The sequence below is a fragment of the Sparus aurata genome, chromosome 8 (genome assembly GCF_900880675.1).
Source record: "Sparus aurata chromosome 8, fSpaAur1.1, whole genome shotgun sequence".
Lineage (NCBI taxonomy): Eukaryota > Metazoa > Chordata > Actinopteri > Spariformes > Sparidae > Sparus > Sparus aurata.
In genome coordinates this window covers 28,632,627-28,655,198 of record NC_044194.1, presented here as the reverse complement: position 1 = coordinate 28,655,198, position 22,572 = coordinate 28,632,627, and the positions used below count along the sequence as shown (strand labels likewise).

The following is a 22,572-nucleotide window of genomic DNA, read 5'->3' as shown; positions in this document are numbered from 1 at the left end:
GCAGAGGGAGAGCGGTCGATTTGAACAATAGGAAAACAATGGATTCTGGTGCCGGTTCTGACCCCGAGGAAACTTTCAATGTGTACAATTACACATACGACGGACCACAGCCGTATAACTACGAGCCCGTTGTGCAACCCAGAGAGCAGAGAGAGATTGCGGGAAGAATTAATGGCCAGAGGAGAGAGATAGAGCTGTGGTGCCAGGAGAATCAGTGGAGAGTAGGGCAGGTGTCTTGGTGAGAGACCGGTGTTAGCTTATACGCATTAGCTACGGATATGAATGTTGTGCTCATATCACACAGGGTTCTCCCCAGTTAGCGGAACAGTTAGCTGCGAGTGTTTGTGGGCTGCCGTGTCTTCTCGTAAAAAAGCGCCCCCCGGCTGACGGTGACGAGCGTCCGTTCGTACGTCCGTCTCCGTCCCCCGGCTGACGGCGAGGGGCCGGGGGACGGACAGACGCCCCCCCCGCTGACGGCGATAACGACAGTCTCTTCCACCCCCCGGCTGGCGGTGCAGTACTATACTAAACATTTCTGGGGAGAACCCTGTCAAAATATCGTACACATTACGATCATGTATCAGGCAATAAAAACTAGCATTGGTTATCTAAAACAGGCCTGAGTATTGACACTTACAGTACCAATAACAGAAACTAAAGAGTTTGTTTACGTCCTGTCTCATACTCGTTAGTAGCGCTTTACCATCACCGCCCGCGAGAAAGAGAGTGAGAAAAAGGCGAGATAAACACTGTCCTGACACACCTTTTATTTGATAGGTGCTTGTGTGGGAAATGCGAGTCCATGTCCACAGCCGAGGAGAGTATGTGCTGCAGAGAGGCAGATGCGTACTGGGCCTTAGTGGACACCGTCACCCCCAGGCTAGAAGTGCAGTGTCTAACACAGCACCCAGGGTTTGAGGCGTGCTGCCTCAATCCTTTTGTGCTGCAGGTAGCCTACATGCACTACAGACAGGAGCATGGACCTCTCCAGGCCAGCAGACACGAGTAGGTTTAGGGCATAAGTAATTTATTACTCAGAGTTCTTTCACTTATTCTGTTTTCTTAACACTATATATGTGTGTGTGTGTGTAATAGTTTTATAAATAATGGTAAAAGGTGCAGTATATTGAAAGGTGTCTCCAACATTGTGTTCACTCGGTAATCACACAACAGGGGCGAAATATTAGAAGCACCAGTCAATATAATGCACCACCATCACTTTGTATGACTTAATAAATATGAAGTAGAATGAGCACCTTCCTGGAAGTATTTACAAACACTGAAAATGTTTACACTTCACAAGTGTAGAATTTGAAGCAGAGTTGTTATATTGGATTGAATTAGATTGTATTGTACAAGTGTGACTGTACAATACAATCTCGGTGACTGTAGATAGCCAATTGATGAGTTGAGATATATATATATAATATAATATATATATATATATATAGATAGATAGACATATACACACACACACATATAAGAAGTACAAGTTGCTTATATTTATGTCATTGTCATTTAGTACACAAGTGTAACAGAACAAAAGTTCATAAGGCTCAACACAGAATTGTAAATATATAAAATTATACAGCACTAATATATATATATATATATATATATATATATATATATAAACAATTAAATGCAAAAAATTAATACAAATAAAAAATCATTACTACCTGTGTCACAGTTTGATGCCATAGTAATTTTTTGTCCCTATCCCCAGGCAATACCGATACACTGCATACAGGCAGATTTGTCCGCTGGGCCTATGGCATTCTGGGCAGGCACATCAGAAAGCCTCTACCTGCTTGTGTTGTGTCTGCCATTAGAAAGCAGTTTCCAGAGGAAGGAGGAGATTATAAAGGTTTTGAATGGCCTCATTTGGGTGGAAATTAATAATAAAAAAACAAATCACAATTACCAAGTGTCTCTCTGAATATGTGTTCAAAATTGTAGATCATTTACGCAAGTGGACAAAATTGGTCCTGTTGAAGAGAAACCTACAATTGTCACTGAAATAACTTGAAACTGACAAAGGTGACAATACATTAATAGAAAATTGTGGAAATTAATAATGAAACTGACCTGGACAAAAATGATGGTACCCTTAACTTAATCTGAACTTTATATTTTGTTGCACAACCTTTTGAGCCAATCACTGCAGTCAGGTGTTTTCTGCAACTCTTAGTCAGACTTCTGCACCTGTAGACTCCTCGTGAGCAAACTGCTCCAGCTGACTCAGGTTCGAGGGCTCCTTCTCCCGACTGCATGTTCCAGCGCCTTCCACAGATGTTCAACAGGATTTAGATCAGGGCTCATAGAAGAAGCTACTTCAGAACAGTCCAGTGTTTTATTCGCAGCCATTCCTGGATGTTTGTAGCTGCTGTGTGTTTTGGGTCATTACCCTGTTAGACGACCCCTGACCTCTGACCTAGACTGGACTTTGTGACACTGGGCAGCACATTTGGCTTTCTTGAGATTTCATTGAACCCTTCACAGATTCAAGACACTGTGTACCAGGTGCAGCAAAGCAGAACCAGAACAGAACTGAGCCTGATCCATGTTTCACAGTTCTGCTGTTTGTTTTTTAAATACTTATGTTGAAACAAAATTCAAGAGCAATGTCTGATTTTTCGTGTGCACATCTCAAGCAGATCTGCATTTGATGGTTAACCCTGCATGCAGCAGCAGTTTAAGACTGCTAACAAACATGTTCTTCATAAATTATATTCATAAATAAAGTTAAAATTAGGCACATTCTGTACAACACAACACTGCAACTTTTATGCAGATGTGCCAAATATAGAAAAAATATATAGAAAGTCACATTGTGTGTGTACTTTGAGTATGGCAAGCCTCTGTGGGGGCATCAACGTCTTGTATTAAATCGTGAATGCTGTGCAAGGTACACGCCAACAGCCTCATCCTTGTTGATCTTCTGTATGGATCTGGAAAGGGGCGCAGGTGCAGAGGAGGACAGAACTGTGCTGTGCTCTCGTAGAGCCTGTGGTGACCTGGTGTATTCGACCCTCAGAGACTCCATGAGGGCTGATGCATATGCTGGGGAAGGATAAAAAATTTAGATCACATTCACTGACTTATGGACTGACACAATTATATGTAGGAACTGACTGAAACTGCTAACCATATGATGGCTTTTCCTTGACAGGGCGAACTACCCAGCCACCTTTGCGAAACCGTGGGTAGTGAACCGCATAATACACCTCACCATCACTGGTTTGAGCAACTTCTCTGCTGCCATTGCTGTTGAAATGCAAAGCTGCCAAGAGAAGTCTGTAGTAAAAAGTAGAAAGTCACAAGTTGTTCGTGTGAATAAATCCAAAAGTAAAAACATCATGTAGAAAATTTGAAGACCTAATTTTTCTTGTGTAGTGACCTAGGGCAATGTTACAGAACAAAGTATTCAAATAGAAAAAATCATTCACCGTTGAGAGGGTTCACCAAGCTAAAACTCATGCAGTCTAATACAACATACCTGCAATAAATTGTACCTATAGTTTTAGCCGTACTCATTATTTCACAATCACATACTTACCTGCTGTACATCCCAAGGAAGGAGAAGCCAGTGTGCTTTGGTGCAAAGTGCAGGTTGAGGGAGTGGAAGGCCTCCAGTGAAAAGGTCTGATGCTGTGGGGACAACTGCCGAACATCCTTTACCAGTGCTGTTCTTGTAGCTACATGTTCCAGTTTTATTGCTACAGTTGATCCTGCATAAACACAAATTTTGTTCTGATGATGAGGCAAGACTGTATAATCATTATTAGCTGTGATTTGTATTACATTTATGTTTATTAAGTAAGCACATTGAACAATGAAGATTCAATATGCTGTACCTGGTTCCAGCCACTGCTTGTTCCTTGCTTCTCCCTCCAGAGGTGGATGTGCACAGCTGAGAAACGCTGGTGTGCCATGTTCGTGGATGTCCTGAACATGGTTGACCATGCTTTTCCACTTGGCCTCCATCACATCTGGATCACCATCAGGAGTGGAAGCAGCAGCCCAGTAAAGGTGGTTTATAACAGCTGGCCTCCACAGCTTCAGATCTTCACACTCCCTCTCCTTTGAAGCAGCATCCAAAGCTTTCCCTAGACCTGTTTCAAAACAGAAACACAAAATGTAAAAAACAAATAACAAACCAACAAAAAATTTGATTATAGACAACCCAAACAAAACTACATTCATCAAGAAACATACTTTTGCCAATATGCCAAATGTCAAAGAAATGACGGGTTCCTTTTGGGCACAGCTCCTCCCGCACCCACTTAGCAACCTAAACCAGGGGATACAACACATTAAAAAGATGTTTTATTTAATTTTAGCTTCAAACAGAGTCATCAACAAGATTTTCAATGGACACTGGTACATTCTGTTCTTGCTCATCTTTACCTGTCGATTTCTGTCCGTGATGAGGGCTGACACATGCATATGTCGCTCATCAAGAAACCTTACGCTGCGCTTAAGACCCTCTAGCTCACACCAGCTACTATTTGGGACCTCTGAGCTCTGTGTAAAACATTAAGCGATGTCATTATCTTGCACTACATAAGTGGTTCATGTGTCTGATAATGTTAACTTACCTGGACAAGTTGAAGATCTAACACCTTGTTGATTCTGTCCTCAATCAAGGAGTATGTGCCATATTTGGCACAATGGCCAGGGGAGTCTGACCTACAAATTACAAAAACAGTTAAATTCAGACATGTAAGCACAAAATCTGATATATTAAATTATATTTATCTGTTTTGAACTGCTTTCTATATTGATATAAGTAGAGGTGTGCTACCTGCAGTCACCAGACAGGATCAGTCCACCCCCCATCTCATTCAGGTCTTTGATGATCCCTGCCTGTTCATTCTGCCACGCCTGCACAATCGTTGGGACTGTGTAAAGGCGTTGATGGCGAAAGAAGGTGCTGGTGCTGATGCTCTGAAGCCCAAACAGCTTCAGCATCCTAATCGTCTGGGTAGCCATGCAACCTGAAAAGTGGATGGCTCCACTCAGTAACAGGTTGCAGGCTGGCATATTTCGGTGCAGCATGGGCTGGTTCTGCCAGAAACGCTGATACCCACATGCGGCACAGACCTGAGAGACATTTGTGAAAGGCAGAAAATTACCAATCTATGCCTTAACAAAAAAGTATATAAACAGACCTAGACATACAAATATATATACAAGTTATGATACAACTTAGTTTTCCATCTGAAATCACAAAGAAAGTCTTACCTGCTTTATTTCTACATAAGTTCCCTCCTGAGTCTAAATGTTTCCTTGAGTTTCCCCACAACAGGCTGGGCAGTTGGTAAAAAGAGACATCAGCTGGCTTTCGCACACAATGAACTTGTCAGCAGCCCTGAATAAAGAAAATCACCTATTATTTTGCACTGAAGACGCAATTTGGTCATACACATAATCTAAAATCAAAAGAAGTCTTACGTGAGGTCACGGTGAGAGTCCTGCAGAGGCGGATTTGAGAGTTCCTCATCAGATGAGTCACTTCTCATTTCTTCCTCTGGGATCCATGAGATGTCTCCAGCAGCTCCCATGAAAACAGAGGACGATTCATCATCGCTGTGCACAGGACTGGGCAGTGGAGTAGATGTTTGTTTCTCAGAGCTTTCTGTCTGAGTTCCCACACTGACCATCTTGGGCTGTGCCTGGACAGCTAGAATAAAAAGAGGTCCTTCTTTATATAATTGTGTAATTTCATACATTCAGTGGCTGGTTTACTAGATGCCCCTGTCCAACCTGCAATCCCATACAACAGTTCTGTCACAGAATGTGTTCACTCAATCATGTGTTAAAAAAGGAGGTCAGATAGTGTTGGAATTGTACCAACCTGCATTAAACAGAGAGATTTTCAATTTTTTTTCCCCTCAAACATTGTACATAAATGGCATATACAATTACTTCTATATATGAGTGATGTTACACTACCTGATGAACGATGAAAAGGTCTGAGGTTGCACTGTGAGCCACAGTGAAGTGCAGATGACTGAGGGCCCGGTGGAGGGAAAGCCTCTTGCCCTGTGTCCACCTGCGCTGCAGCAGCAGAAATGGCTGTCATCTCTCCCGCCTCATCACTGCCAATGTCTCCTAAATCCTTCAAAATATAACAGATTAAATACATTATGAATGCGTGCAAACAGGGTCACTGGGCGGTAACTAAATCTGACGGTTGTAATATTAGCAAACCGAGTGTCTTTGCATAAGACAGGTTCTATAAAAATTTGTTTTAAAAAAAAACGTTAGCTAGCATTAGCTAGCGTTAGCTAGCGTGAGCTGGCATTGCTCGCTTATTAGCTTGGGAGTTGAAAGCTAGCTGCACTCCTCTACAACAACCTATACATGTCACATTGCTTCTCATGAATCAAATCATTATGTTGAGTAAGTAGGTAGTTACCAAATGTTAGAAACAAGACTTACAGTGCACAGTTCGCGTTTACGCCGAGCTGAGTCTCTGCCTGATCCGTGACCATGTCTCCCGCCAGCGGCAGCACCAGCAGCTGCTGCTGACAGCGGTCCGGCTGAAGCTGTGGGAACCGAAGGCACCGCACCGGGGGTGAGTCGCACCTGGTTCTTGCTTCGGCATCCCACGTTGAACTCCAACAGGTCGCTTGGATGATAATCCTCCGGTCTGAAGTGAGCGCCACAAACGACCGCGTTTTTCGTAGCTGACGCAGAGGAGAAGTCCCGTCTCTTCAGCTGCACAAAACGGACCCAGGCACGGAAGATAGCACCGTTTTTTTTCCTGTCAGGAAACCGGTGGACTCGGTGTCCTGACAGGCTGGAGTTTGTGCAACCTCCACAAACGCAATAATTTACCATGTTGATAGTAAATAAAGGCAATCCAAAACTACTGACAACACACTGACTTATTACAACACAACCGCTCTGACTGATAACGTACCTACTCCCACACTGAGCTCTGGCAGCTGCTAGCATATAACTCCCTCTCGTTACGTAATATGACGCGATGTTGAAAAAAAAGCGTTTTTTGGCACTTTGCTTAAAACTGTCACTTTTTTGGTTAAATATCTCCCCTAAGGTATTGAATGAAATTTTAAATCCTCAATCAACTTTTCAAAAGGTAATTTTTGGACCAGATTACACATGCATTTTGTAAAGAATTTAACCTGCAATATGCTCTTTAAGTTAAAAGTAATAGTTAAATACATTTTGTAATTTACCTTACCAGCAAATCAATAAAACTTGGCATAGATAAGATCTAAGAATGTTGGTTCACATACAGAATGCATTTTATGTCATGATTACATTCTGAACCATCAGGGTAAATTGATACAGATTAGGAAATTACTTTTTTTTTATAGCTCATCGCCAGTGCTAGCTTGTCCTATAGGTAGACTAATCTATCTTATCAACAACTCTATCCCCAAATTTTCATTACAGTATGTAGTTTGAAAGTGCAAGTATGATTTGTCCTGACTACTTCAAAGGTGGAAAAGTACTAAAATCATTGAAGTTCTGCACTTACAATTTAGATTCTTTCTTTAGAAAAATCTGAGAGAAATATACTCTGTAATGCATGACATTGTAAAAAATCTTAAATACTCTACAACACTACAGTTCCTCTAAGTTCTGTTTAGCCTTTTATCCCCTTGTCACTCTTTCTTTTGGTTTTACAGCCCAGACCATTACTGTTTCAGTAATAGGAGTGTACCATTCAAAAGAGCCTCAAGAGACTGCATCCCCCTCAACTGAGTCTCGGCTGCCTCTAACTCTTTCCTTAAGGTCATGATCTCCTCCTCCTTTTCTTTCAGTTTCGCTTGTAGAAGTTGTTCAGTGCTGGGTGCCTAATTACAAAAAGTTAATAAACATTTTTTATTGATAAGTGCTAATAAATGGTAAGAATAAGCTGGTGTTGTCAGTACCTTTACCTGTTGCTTTTCTGCATTTTGTTTTTGAATTCGTTTTGACACAAGGTCAGTGCTTGGTGGAGTCTTCTTTTTTTTGGCTGGTGGTTCCTGCAAAGAAATGAAAAAAGATTTTCAAAATAATTGCAATTAGTGATATAAGCCTTATATACATGTTTTTAAACAAATGTTTGGGGGTAGAATAGCTGACCTTTGGAATATGGGCAGTTGTCTCTTGCCTATATCTTTCTGGTGTCATCACCGGTCTCTTTTGCCCAAAGGACACATTTTTACCAAGAAGACTATCACGGTGTCGGATCATATCTTCATCCAGTCTTGAATCTACACAGGAATAGGCAGAGGGGAATTAAGGGTAAAATATTTATTATTATATAGTAACAGCATAATGCAACTTAAAAAAATACACCATCAATAACACTTTATTGAGTGTTATTGAGGGTGTATTTACTGTATTTGATCTGATTTAAAGCAAGAGAGCAAGAATGAACAAGAGAGATAAGGGGTGGGAGCAATGACATCATGTTATGATCTTCGATCGTTTCATTTTCATTTCAATAATACATTCTATGCACAAAGACAATTCAATCTGTTTGGAATGTGAATCTCCTCATTTTCAGATTCTTATTTGATCAGTGTCTTCAAAAAATATCTAATATTTTTTTGGGACCTGAGCAGAACAAAAAAAAAACTACTGGTACTTAAATAATCTGAGCTCTCTCTCACCAGATTTTCATTCATGACAATGAATAAATGATGATAATATAACTTTATACACTGCCTCTATGTACTGCCTGTTGGCACCCATCAGACTTCAATTTATCTTCATGCACTTATTAGCATCGTTTTCTCCTGACTGGATCAACTGGATCCTTGCTTGAGTTGTATTAGCCCTGACATTGATAATTTCTAAGCTATAAACATAAATTATACCTTTAAACAACAGATATATGGATATATTTTTTCTACTGCCAATTCACTGACTTCAGCATAAGGTTGTAACGTTAACGTTAAGCTAACTTAAATCTTGAACTTAGAGCATGTCATGTTTATACTTAAGTACATCTAGCACGGGTTAATTAAATATTTTATATGGTAACTGGCTTACATTTTTATAACTATAAACCTCTTAATATCATACAAGTTATTAATTTTGACTTACCAGCAATATTATTTTTATTTTATTTTTTATTTTTTTAAATTTTTATTTTATATTTTATACGGGCCAGACATTGTTTTGGAGGAGCTTTGCCATTGGGCCAGTTTACCATGACAATCTTGGAGAAATCCCAGTCCTCATTATTAAGAGAAGAGCGGTCCTTCACATTGGAAATGAAGGAACAACATCCAATGTCTGCTGTCTCCTCCTCAAAAAAGTCAAAAACACAAAACTGCATCGTAACTGTTCCTTGGTGACATCACAGAAGGTGGAGAACCGTTAAGTTGACTGACTGTGTCTGAGAGGACGGCTATAGCTAACATAAGGTGAAGGCTGTAGAGAATGAATAAGTCAATTAGGTCATGGTCACGTCTTCCTGAATACAGCTTACTGGACAACTTGCATCTTAAGCTAGTTAAAATAGCGCTAGCAATTTAGCGTTAGCAACGCTAGCGCTAATCGCGAGCGCGGACTTAGCATTAGCAATTGAACACCTTTATAAGCATTAACAATTAGCCGTTTTTATAGAGGGCAGCAGGCCACCAATTTGCCCGTCCTTTTTGCGGCTCAGTCCGCGTTTTTAGACAGAGGCCGCCAATTTGGGGGTCTGTTTTGGTCCGCCGATTTTCCGCCTTGGCGGGTACACTTATTTCCGCCTCCACTGTTATCTAAAAACGAGGCGTAAAAGTGCCGGCCCCTGCGTGAGAGGGGTGGAGGTGTCGATGACCTGCACTGTTGTGCGACCCACAGTCCGGGAGTTTTAAAACCAAGAAACAGCTGATCACAGCACTCAGTCCATCATGTCATCCGCGGACCTTAAGATGAGCAACTGGACAGCTGCTGAGATCCAGGAGATGCAGCGTCTCCTTGGTCTCTGTAGCTGTTTGTGGATAATGTGGACACTCAGGGTACATTTTAATCACCACATCTATGTGAAAAAGCCGCAAAATGATGTCAGCAATTGTTAGCTAACTAGCTACCTAACAGTTACAAAATCAGTTCCATTCAGCAACACAAAACCAATAAAATAAACGTAACGTTAGAAGGCACAACAGATCGTCTCAAAAACCACATCTTTGGTAATGTTAACCTGTAACGTACACTCACGGTGTGCCTGCACTTCGCACAGTAAAAGTCCCATAAAATATCAATGCGCGAAAGATAAGCCTGATTGGCTTATATGTCTCTGGGGGTAGGTCTTACATGCATACCAAAGTTTGACTGACACATTTTGAGCCAATCTTTGGGAGAAATTTTGAAAAAACACTCGGTAGTCACGGTGTCCAACACTGTAATCCAGATGGCTGGCCATTTCAACGCACGATATTCCGGACAGGTAAGAAGAAGTCATTTCTAACATCATAAAAACACTCATTTTAGTTGAATAACAATCAGATATTGTATATTTCTTGTTTCTAAGCATTTCTACATTACTTTTTTGTTGATAAATGCTTATATGAAGTGGCGTAGTGTCATAGTCATGGCCATGTGTTCAAAATGGCAGTGCACCACTCCAAAAAGCTGCTAATTAACTGTATTAACGTTGATAAATTACTTTGTCAGAATTTAAATTCATATTGTAACGTTATATAGCTAGAAATACTGCTAATGTAAAACCAAGCAGAGAATTAAAAAGCACAACATTTTAACTTTAACTCTTCCCCCCCTTTCCCCACATAGCAAATAAACAAAAACAAGAATGAACATCATATAATATGTAACCATAATTAACTTTTCTTTGAATAATACTATATACATTAAACTTGTGTGTGTGTGAGAGAGAGCGAGAATACTATATACATTATTTAATAATTATTTAATCTGTGTGTGAGACAATACTATATACATCATGTAATCACTATTTAATCTCTGTGTGTGTTAGAATGCTATATACAATATTTAATCTGTGTGTGTGTGTGTGTGTGAGACACATTAACAAACAGTTACATTCACACTACATTCACACTACATTTGTGAGACAGCCACTCTCCATCCGGGACATCATCCATATCCACACAAGCTAAGTGAAACCACAGTTCACAGAGCTCACACTGGACCCACTCGTCGATGTCTGCATCTAACCCTGGTGGTGCTGTGTTGCGGCAGATTGCACAGTGGCCGGCACTGTCCAGTGAAGGGTTGCATTTTCTTTTGGAACTTTCTTGCCTGGCCTTCCTTTCTCCTCTCTTTCTTTCCAATTCTGCTTTCCTTTTCTTCCTCTGTTCCTCCTTTTCCTTCTCCTCGGCCTCCAGCCTGTCAAGATGAGCAACATACTCGTCACTGGTGATTACCCTGGCCTGTAGGGGCAACCGACGCCGTACCCCACCAGCTTTCTGGCCAAGTGTGGGTGTTGTAAGTATCTTGGCGAGCGATTGTGGAATGAGGCAAGCTTCGACAAGGTAATTTTTTTTATGCTGATTAAATGTCGGGCATGTTTTACCGGCAGGGGACACAGATGGTGGAGTAGATGATGCAGATGCAGCAGCTAGTGGAGTGGTGGAGGTTGATGCAGCAGCTGGTGGAGTGGAGGGGGTTGACGCAGCGGAGGAGGAGGTGGGCACGAGCTTTACAATCTAGATAAAGATTTCTCAGGTTAAAAACTAGTATTCTTCACACTAAGTAAGATTAAATAGAATTAATATGAATGATTATAGGAAATAAAATAAAGAAGCTAACCTGTGTCATGTCCACTGCCTCTTTCGACAGCGGATGGATGCCTGCCTTCTTGAAGCCAGCCATGATGTTTTAATCTGTGACGGCCTTCTCATGGGCATGCTTGAGGACTGAGGAGAACTGCTTCTTACCGATCACCATGTCTCTCCTCACTAGGCCCATGCGACTGGCCAGGGTGCTGAAGACGGCCTTCAGGGGATTGAAAACGCTGATGTCCAGTGGCTGGAGCATGTGAGTGGTGTGTGGGGGGAGCAGCACAATTTCAATTGAATTTTCCCTGTACATGTCTATAACATGGCAGCCACAGTGGGTTTCGTGCTGATCCATGACTAAGACTAAGGGGCTCTCTTGGGGGGCATGTTTAATAAAATGATTTAGCCACTTTGTGAAGAGCTCTGTGGTCATAAAGCCCTTGTCACTATAACCATACAAGCTAAATTTCGGTCCATCCAGGGCATAGGAGATGCTTGGAAGGCAGCGTGGGTGAATGATGAAGGGAGGGACATGTGTACCAGCTGCACTCACAGCCATGTGCACCGTGATGTGCTCCCTGGTGGTGGTCTGCTGGCGGTAGACGTGCCTTTTCCCCTTCGGGCACATCACCTTCTCCCTCGACTTTGGCTTATCATCAAAGCCAGTCTCATCGCAGTTCCAGATGAGGTGAGGTTTATCATGGAGACTGTACTTGTCCAGGATATTCCCGAAAAGGCAAAAAAACTTCTCTATTGCCTCCAATCAAGGGAGTCCGGTGTACGGGTGGTCAGCTCTGGGTGGCAGGCTTTAAAGCGCGACCACCAGTTGTCGCTGAGGCCCTTCTCGATGTTGGTGAGAGTCTTCCGGCTGCTGTCTTTAACCATCTCCAGGGCGAGGCTTTTAATAATCGCCCTGGTCAGGGGAAACCCATGACCGGCCATCCAAATAATGTATTGAACCAGGGCTTCTTCCTCCTCTGGATTAACAGCCCTGTTTGGATGGGGACCACACTGAAACTTCCCCAGTTTGTGGTCAGCAAGTGTTGAGCAAGGTATGTTGTATTTTGCTGACATTTTCCTCACACTCGAACCTTGCTTAACTTCTGCCACTGCTGCCAGAAGTGTCTCCCTGGTGTATGTCTTTTTCCCTGACATTCTTGCCTAACAGTTGATGTAAGAATATATATTTAGAATTTGGAAGCATTTCTATAACTTAAGTTGTTAAATCTGACATTTATGGATTTTGTCTTTTGACAGCAGGGGAGAGAGAGGCCAGGACGCACCAGAGCAGAGAGGGGCTGGACCGGAGAGCAACTTGTTCTATGTTCTTCTTCTTATTTTATTATCATTGTTATGTTCATTTTATTTAAACATGTTCATGATTATATTAATGTTCATTTTAATTTGTTAATAAAATGATTTCCTTTAACTTTAGACTCCCTTTATTTATATGAATTTAACATTTTAACATCTTTTATAACAAGCTTGAGCCATGGACAATAATGTTGACTTTCATGGCAAATATTGACAAAATATGTATTATTAACATATTAAGTTAACGTTATGACTTTGTTAATACAAATGTGTGATGTCCCTAACCAGAAACACAGATGTGTTGAAATAACTTTAAAACAGCTATTTTAAGAGTGAGGTGTTGTTTCAGTGTTGGTGCACTAATGCGCCTTTTGTGCTCAGATTCACATTGGACAAAGTGAGGGTGTATCACTTCACAAAGTAAAAATATTTGGAAGAAGTAACTCCTAAGTACTTTAGAAACGTTTCTGTCATTTTGCTGGCGGGTTATCATGTTTTAAAACCGGCTGACTGCTCCTCCCCACCACGAAGCGTCCGGCCGTAAAACCCTCCCCCCCGCCATTTTCTGAACGTTCATAGGAGCATGCTGGAAACTCACGTGGGTTTCTCCGAAATGACTGGCTCTTGAAGAAAGGGAGTGGTCGGAGTCGAAAGAGGAAGGGTCAAGGGTGACACAAATATATATAGTGCCCATGACCCGGAAGTATTTATTTATAGAATTTGCGGCAAAAGGTCAAGTGTCCAGATTACCGTGATGTCCGGAATACCGTGAGTGTACGTTAATTTTTTAGATTGAAGTTTAATGTCCGACTAGCTAGCTAATCTCCGACTAGCTAGCTAATGATGCTAGCTAACGGTTTAGTCACTTAGTCTATTCGATTTTGACAAAAGGCTGCATAGACCATATAAATCACCTCTGAATCTCTGGGCCTCTTCCTCTGTCATGTCTCTTTCCAGCCTGTTCCTCAGTGGAGGAGTCCATCTGTAATGAGCTCCAAACGGTGGGTAGTGCAGTGTAAAGAACGCGCATGCGTGAGCCGTTAGGGTGAGACGTTGATCCTTGTTCATCTTCACCGTTATCTCCAGGACGCACTGAGGTTTTTTACTGTAACATTTTAATATTGCCAGTCTCTAGCTGGCTTCAGCTTAAATATAAGTGTTGTGTATTACCACTGATTTTTTTTCTAAACCAGCTAGAAGTAAAACCAAAAGTGGTAATGCTGATACCAATAGGATACCCATATTTTGTACAAAAGCTTAATATGTCAAGATAACAGAAATGGTTATAATTAATCAATCAATAATTAAGTATTTATAAATAATGTTGTGTGCAATGTTATGTTTAGTTCTACTTTATTGTTGAATTCACTGCTGTGTTCTCTGGGGTTCACTTGAACCTTGGGTTTAAGAATAAGAGTGTGAATGAATGAACTTAATTTCCCAATTCTGATGCACAAACCATCCCCAAACTGTATTAGTGGCACTGACAGTCTCACATTGTCATTGTTCCCCTGTTTGTGGAAAAAGTGGTACAGATGTGGACCCCTGATAATTTTGGAACTTATATGTACCCTTTTAATGCAAAAAAGGTACATGTAAGTACCATATGGAACAACTTGGGACCTGTGAGGGTACATTACCAGCAGTTGTACCTTAGAGAACAAAATTGGACCTCAGTCGTACCCTTTTTTGTGACGGTGTACTGTGTCAGGTCTTCACTGACCATGGTGCTGCTTTCATGTTTCTTTTTCATGTGATTCTGAATCTGGCAGGGCTGCCCGATGGATCAAATTTTTCATTTTCATTCTCCGTAACTCTGAGTCTGGACCCCCCTGTGGCCCCCCTGACAGGGAGTCTGCATCAATAATACAATGACAGATTTCTTGCAATGATTTTGTTTTGAAGGGAAAGGCAGAAATAAAGTGTCTCAGCAGTTCACTGCCCAATCAAAATTGCTGAAATTGTAAACACTGTTTTGTCTGAATGAGGGATTTATCTTTTTTTCCGGGTTGTATAAAAAAGCCGGCCCCAACCTGGCCCCCCTATTAAAACTGGTCTAGAACCGCCACTGGTGAGTATTTATGTTTGTATCCAGGAAATAGTGGGATGAACAGGTGTGCACCCATGACTGCATGAAAAGTGGGATTTTCGTCCCCGTAAACGCCCGGAAATCTCCCTAATTTTTGGCAGTAAACGACAATTTTCAGCCTGTGAACGTTGCATTCGTCTGTGCCACATACTGACGGAAACGAACCATGACGTATGTGGAGCTCCTGGAGGTGCTAACTGCTGCAATTTGCATATGAATAGCAGCGAAACCACGCCTGGCCAGAGAATGTGTGGGCTGGCTTGAGTATCCTCACTTAGTATTAGATGAAACCACTATTTATAAACAAGCAAAATCACTTGTGATTGGTCACCCTGGGTCATTATAAATGTAAACCCCAGTAAGAAAATTATATATATATAAATATATATATATATATATATATATATATATATATATATATATATATATATATATAATATCATCAAGGACATGAATACATTTATTGAGGAAAGGAAAACTTGCCAGGAAGGTGTTGTTTATTCAAAGAAGAGCTTTATTAGCACAAATGCAAACACACCACAAAGCATAATCAGACAGGACAAACACAACGAACAGGAAGCTCAAGAGAAGCCCAAAATCCTACAGCACCGCGAAGTGTCTGTTTTTGCAGACGTCTGTGGTGCACTGCCCTGTAACCTGCTGCAAAAGGACGGAGGTCGCACAATCCGTCCCGACACCCGCCATTTTGTGCCGTCTTCCTCATCAGACATCAGGTCTATGGCGGCGCACTTCCAAAGGTCCACCTCATCCTCAGCTAGCACTCTGTCTCGCTTCCAGCAGCTTTAAAAACAATCAACAACGACACAGCTTCCGCCTGCTATGCCAGATCTGGGTGTTTGTTCCTGAAGCTCCTGCGTACTGTCTTGTAATTTCTTACAGACAACTGGAAAACAATTAAAAGAGAGTGGTATGAATAAAGAAACGTAAGTCACAGTAAAATTAAACAAGGATGGAGAAAACTGTAAAAGTTACTTACACACAATGGCGTCATTATCGGCATCATGTAAATCTGGACTTGCAGACATAGCTCCGAGCTAATAGGAGGTCACGGCCTCGTTATGAGGCGAGGTTAGTCTGTGAAAACAAAATGCTCGCAGTGATAAATCTCCATGTCCCTCTGCGGCAGCGCGGAGAGTTTCGCCGACGAAGGGCACTTCGCTGCCGCAGAGGGACACGGAGGTTTATCGGCAAAGTTCCTCCCGTCAGCGCAGGCCTCCTCTCGACAACGGCCATGCCGCTAGCCTAGCTCCTGCTAGCTAGCTTAGCCGAATTTGCTTCGTGTCCAATAAAACACAAACACTTCGACTGCGATGGAGAGTCCAACTCATAGCACTCAAAAATCCGAAAACGCAGCCCCCCCGTTTTCAGGTGGACAGTGAATCTGCATACTTTCCAAAACGATGACGCCATCGCCCCACCCCTCGACCTCTTGCCTCCGACCTCTGAACCCCACGACGTCTCACAACAACAACAACAACAATGGCCGACTACATGCTCGTGTTCGTGCCGAAGAAGAAATTGAGCCTTTCTTGCAACTTACTCGCCTTGTAGTTGAGTCGCAGCAGCAGTTCGACCTCATTAACAGTCCACATGAACGATTCTGGTTTCCTTGCACTAGCACATTTTCATCTTCTTCTTGTTGTGTTAGGTTTCTCCGTCTACTGTCTGTTTATTTACAGCGCACAAGCTTTCTGTGCATGCTCCGTCTCTTCTTCTCTGTTTTTGGTGAATGTCAAGCGCCACCTATAGGCCTGGAATATGAACTACAGCGTTTCCAGTGGATCCATATGGACGCAAATATTCTTAAAACGATGCCAAGGAAGACGGAGGAAAAAAGATCGTTTTCGTCCGTGTGGACGGCCCCTTAGAAAAAGGTCACCTGGGGAAAACCTCCCCCTGTTACCCTGATTTGCATTTGTATAGCTCACAGCATTTTCATTTACATGTCAAATTTCCGACAATTCATGGCAGTTTTCGGTGTTGCATGCAAATTGCCGCGTGCAGTCGCAAACCTGAAATTCCACGTCAATCTACAGTGCCGCATAATGATCAAATGATTGTCATGGCGTCACATTTCCCTGAACACTGGTTGATGTTCGCTCGGTCCAAATGCACTGTGGTAAAAGGTATAACATCATCATGCCTTGTTCACAAGACATGTTTGTCTAACAAAACCAATTATATAGATGGCATTCCATAAATTACCTTTGGGATGTGCTGGAAGTAAAGTTCTGCTCAGAAAAAGCGTATTTGCCAGAAAATGTAATAACTTAAACACAAATATAGCAGTGCATACAATATATTATTCACTTTTAATAAAAATGTATTACACACCATTTATGGCCTTTCCAGATGAATCCAGTGTGATGTCTGCTGATGAGATTTTATGAATGTCAGCCAGGGTCTTCTCATTCCACATGGTGTTGTGATGATGAATGATCACATCGCATGAGAAAAATATGGCTCCCCGGAGACATCATATTTAGAAAGTAGTTATTCCTTCTCATGTTGGAGAACAACTGCTCTGCTACCTGAGAATTCACCCAATTTTCCTCAAGCAGTCTTTTGCTTCTCTTGTGTTGGCCTCGTGGAAAACGTCAGCGAGCATAGTGTTCAGCTGAACCTGTAGAGGGGTGTGCGTTGCTGTCTGCCAGCTCCGTTTTAACCTTCAGCCATGGCAGGTTTACTTTCAGATCACCTTTCTGTGCAGACTTAAGGTTTTCTGGCGTGGCATCAGAAAGTCTGCCTACATTTGGCCTAAAGGGGATTTTTACTGGTTCACGTAGGTCTGTCTGCGTGGCCAAACCTCTTGCAAAATCATGTATGACTACATTAGGAAAGTGCTTAAATGATAGTAACTTATCGAGGTAGTCCCGTGGACCTGCAGCCCTCACATTGAACTTGATAGAATTAATGATTCCACAGGGGCACATTATCACTGCCCAGCCACCTTAACAAGAAACAAAGAAAGAAAAAAATATGAGATGGAAAATATTTAGAAGTGTTTGGTTTAAAACATGTTTCACTTTGATAGTGTTAAAGATGCGTTTTATTAAATAAATGTAATTGTCAGCAAAAATCTCAGATTTGTATTTTCGTGTTTTGATAAACTTACTAGATGCACCCCAAACTTTTTGAAAGACCTTATCAAAAGCACTGCGACTTTTCATCTGGTCATCAGTATTGCTTATACTCAGGCGTTTTTTGTTATGCATAAATATGCATGTAACAAATGTGGCCATTTCTAATCTCACCTTCAAATTCATTATTTCACTGATCAATCTTAATAGTCTTAATCTTTCAGCAGCTGTGTACCTGAGCGGTGCATCCTTCATAAAAATTGCACGGGTAAATGATGTGCAACTGTATTTCCTATAATTCTGATTATTGCTCTGAATATGAAGTATTTCTAATCAAGTTACATGCATTATGTCAACAAAAACTTTTTTTTTTTTTTTCCTACCAACAGGTCTTCAAGGCAATGGAGCTGCAACTTGTTCAGTATGACACAATTCGCCGACATGCCAGATCGTTCATTCAACCTGCAGTCATTCACCAGTGGAAAACATCACAGGATGTGATGCTGCAGCGGCTCAGTCAGGAGAGCAAAGTTGTAGTTGGTGGCGACATGAGAGCTTACTTTCCAGGTATTTATACATCAATGAAATAGTGCAGTTTATCAAGGTTTGTGATATTTTGTTAAGTTCAAAGTAGAGTGACATATGAAAATGCCACATATAATCAAAAAGTATTGACATGTGATGACTGAGCACTCAGCGAAATTTGGGAGTTATACAACGATGGATCTTAACTTAAATCGATTGGACATCGAGTTGTTTCAGGTGAGTGGCAAGTACCAGGATGTATTTTGTATTGTTTTGTAAAAAAAATAAAATAACAATAACAGTAATAATAACAATAGTAAAAATTATCTTTGTGCTCGTGTTTTATGAAACAGGGTCTGTTGCTGACACAATGGACCTCATATTTGACCAAGTCTTTGTGGACCCTACGCCATACACAAACGCGGTGTTGGCCATTTCGGTCCCAGAGGATTTGACTGCCCAATATGAGCATCCTGACAAGGAGGCGGTCATTGCCAGCTATGTGTCCAGGTTCAACTGGGGGTCAGTCTAAATCTGACGTAGTGGCCTTCAGCATCAGGAAACTATCTGTGGATGCGTAGGACCACACAAGCTGGAATGACTTCACGGATTCTGCGTCCCAAGAAGCCCCAGCACCAGCTCACAAAGCTGCGATAGGCTAGATACCTGTAACGACTTTAAACAGTGGACACAATATTTAGTCTTGCAGAAATGTATTAATACTGTGTCTTACAATTATTTCTAATGTTGATTGCCTTGTTTAAATTATTGTTATTGCTCAGTTCTTGTTTTTGGGTGCATTGCTTTATGTAAATAAATGCTTTTGTGTGTCTACAGTAATGACTCTATACAAATGAAGAAATGGCAAATTCAATATATTAAACTGTACTTATATTTCTCATGTGTTACTGCAGTTGCAAAATTATGCCTGCTGAAGCAAAACAAGACATGATAACATCTTTGGTTTTTGTTCATTGACATTTTACAAAGAATGACTTACTGGTGTATTCCTCTCAGCTGTAGAGGATCATAGTCAGCTCTGTATATTTGACAGGCATTCTGCAGGGAGTAAACATTGAGGCACACAGGCTCCAACACAGGATGGTCAGTCATACATGACACCTCCTCATCGGCCTCCTGTAGACGTCTGGTAACCTACAGTAAATAACAAACAGAAAATGTAATTGTAATTTAGAAGTGTAGACAGTAGCCAAATTGAGACAAATAACTTTTCAGTTTAGCTGTGAGGTTGCTACCTGTGGTATCTCCAAACAGCAGATATTTTCAACTTCTGTGGGCATAGTTGCACAGTTTTAACAGGAGCACCTGTCCAAAAAACAGAAGGTGAAGATTTCTCAAAGTATATCTCTGCAACCACAATCTGTTTGAATAAATTGTGGTGTCATAGTAAAGGGAACACTTTAAGATGTGTAAATATCAATACCGTAAAATACCAAATAGACCAGGCCGCAATTCGGGACAGGCGTTTAATATCAATTAATTAATTAATTAATTGAAACACGGCTATTGTTTGGTTATTTACGGTATATATATATATATTTTTCTACTATATTATTTCATGATTAGTGCAATGGTGGCATTGTGTTAGCTCTATATCTCTCATTGTCCCCCAATGGGCTCTTTGCACATCAACTTCCGCGTTCATCTAATACGGCTCACTCTCCTCCGGTTGCCGAGAGATGGCGCTCTTCTACAGTCGATGCCTGACAGACCTGCGGAAGATGACGATTAACGATGTCCATCGCATTTGTAAAGCCTCAGCGAAAGCCCCGAAGAGCAAATTGGAGAAGGGATTTAGCATGTACGCAAATTCTTATGTGTTTGAATATGAAGGTGAGTCTCCTATACTTGTATCTTTGTGGGTAGCTGCAAACTCCTCATCTCTGCTGTCACCCGCATGGTTATCTCAGGCTCCTCGCTAGCCTTCTTCCTTACTCCACCAGGCAGCCTGGCCATGTTGCTGTCCTCCTCGGACAGACACTGAAGCTCCGTTTGATTTTTTTCACCAATCTCTCACTCTGTTCTGATCGACAGAGAAATGTCTAGCGGCTAGCGGAGTTTTCCTCTGCATATTCTCTTGTTCATTGCTCATTTTTCAATGTTGTTACCAGCGACTCACTCCATGTGCAGGGGCTGGGTCTGCTTCGGCACACTGATTAAGAACTGATTGGTGGATAGCTGTGCATGCAGAGTCTGCATGCTCAGTGTGTGTCAGGTACCCTTGAAATTAGATGAGTTCATTTTCGTGCACACACATACATCGCGATGGCGATGCTCAAACGATATATCGTGCAGCCCTAATTCACAACTTAGTGTTCCAGTGGTTCCCCCTGTCCACAGCTGTACAGAGCAAGAACAACAATGGCACAAGCCCCGGACAGCTGTAAGTTTAACTCTTACTTTTGCATTGGCATTTAACTTTGAAACTTTACTAACCATTGATGACACATTGAAGACTCTCACTTGTACCTTATTTCTTGTTCTTAACTTCACAGGGTGTAAAACCAGGACCTGTTGGTGAGATGGTTGTCATCAAGCCTGTGCAAGGCCGGATGTGCAAAGGAGGATTGCGGTAAGTGTGGGCATCTTTGAGCAGTGGTTAGCCGACATCTGGCAGAGCGAGGTTAGAACAGAGCCATTTGAATTGTATGTGCAAGTATGAAAATTAAGTTGCCTATGTTCTGTTTTATTCAAAGGAGTACTCTGACGAGAGAGATGGTTGGGACGCTTCCTGACCTGTCTGTACTTCAGGTGGCAGAAGCCTACAGTGGCCTAGAGCTACTAGACTTGCAAATAGTGGCAACCATGGGGATGACGGTAGAGAAGCGCCTTGTGGAGTCACAGTTTGGTCTCGTGCAGAGGGGGAGCGTTTTGTCCTATCAACTGCATGAACTCCCCACGCGACACATGGTACTCCATCCCAATGCTCCTCCACCTCCACGTCTGCCTCTAAAGGACCACAAAATGCCAGCGTCAGAGTGATAGTGGGTGTGCACAGAGGAGGAACATTTGCACCTGTTGAGCCTGCAATTGTCCATGGAGATGGCCCACAAAGTCGAGGAAGGAACGAGAGACCAGAGCTCAGTCCAAGACTTGCACATTTTACAAAAGCCTAGAATAACATCATCACGATTTGGGGAGGTGTGCCATGTGCAAGGTGACAGTAGTGCAGAATCACTAGCAGAAAGAATAATAAGGGGCACAAAACAAACAGCGCAAATGAAGAGGGGGGCCCAAATGGAATTTGATGCAGCAAAGGAGTATTCTCAGTGTGCCAATGTCAATTACTCACCCTGTGGATTGGTAATTCATCCTGAAACGCCATGGCTTGGTGCTTCACCAGATGGCCTAGTATATGATCCATCTGCAACTCCACCATTTGGTTTGGTAGAGATTAAGTGCCCAAATGTGAAGAGTTTTGTGGAGTGCAAGTACTTGCAGATGGCCGATGGCAGTTTTAAGTTAAAGACCAGCCACGCTTACTTTTGGCAAGTGCAAGGCCAGCTTCTTATAATTGGCCTTAGGTGGTGCGACTTCTTTGTGTGGGCTGAGAAGGATTTCTTTGTTGAGAGGGTACGCACCAACATTGAAGTACAACAAAAAATAAGACAAAAGGGTGACTTTTTTTTACATGGCGAAGTACTTTCAAATGAGAAAAACACACAATGCATGAAACTGAGCTGCTACAATGACTGATTGACTGACTGACTGAATGAATTAATGGATACATTTTGTTATTACCCTCACCCTTCTAATCACGCGTACCACGTGAACTCTCAGATGGGCAATCTTTTGTGTCTGGAGG

General features: G+C 41.8%; 2 protein-coding genes across 2 annotated transcripts; both read right to left on the bottom strand.

Moving 5' to 3' along the window:
• Positions 1-1,636: 1,636 nt before the first annotated feature.
• On the bottom strand, positions 1,637-5,271 carry LOC115586263 (uncharacterized). Its single transcript, XM_030425145.1, has 9 exons — positions 5,248-5,271; positions 4,808-5,106; positions 4,602-4,692; positions 4,411-4,527; positions 4,219-4,294; positions 3,858-4,115; positions 3,560-3,731; positions 3,149-3,297; positions 1,637-3,063 (listed from the first exon to the last, which is right to left on the bottom strand). The coding sequence occupies exons 2-9, from the start codon at positions 5,059-5,061 to the stop codon at positions 2,873-2,875; spliced, it is 1,308 nt and encodes a 435-aa protein (XP_030281005.1). The 5' UTR covers positions 5,062-5,106; positions 5,248-5,271; the 3' UTR covers positions 1,637-2,872.
• On the bottom strand, positions 5,267-7,076 carry LOC115586264 (uncharacterized). The gene is made up of 4 exons (XM_030425146.1): positions 6,448-7,076; positions 5,959-6,124; positions 5,458-5,686; positions 5,267-5,374 (listed from the first exon to the last, which is right to left on the bottom strand). The coding sequence occupies exons 1-4, from the start codon at positions 6,964-6,966 to the stop codon at positions 5,281-5,283; spliced, it is 1,008 nt and encodes a 335-aa protein (XP_030281006.1). The 5' UTR covers positions 6,967-7,076; the 3' UTR covers positions 5,267-5,280.
• Positions 7,077-22,572: the final 15,496 nt, after the last annotated feature.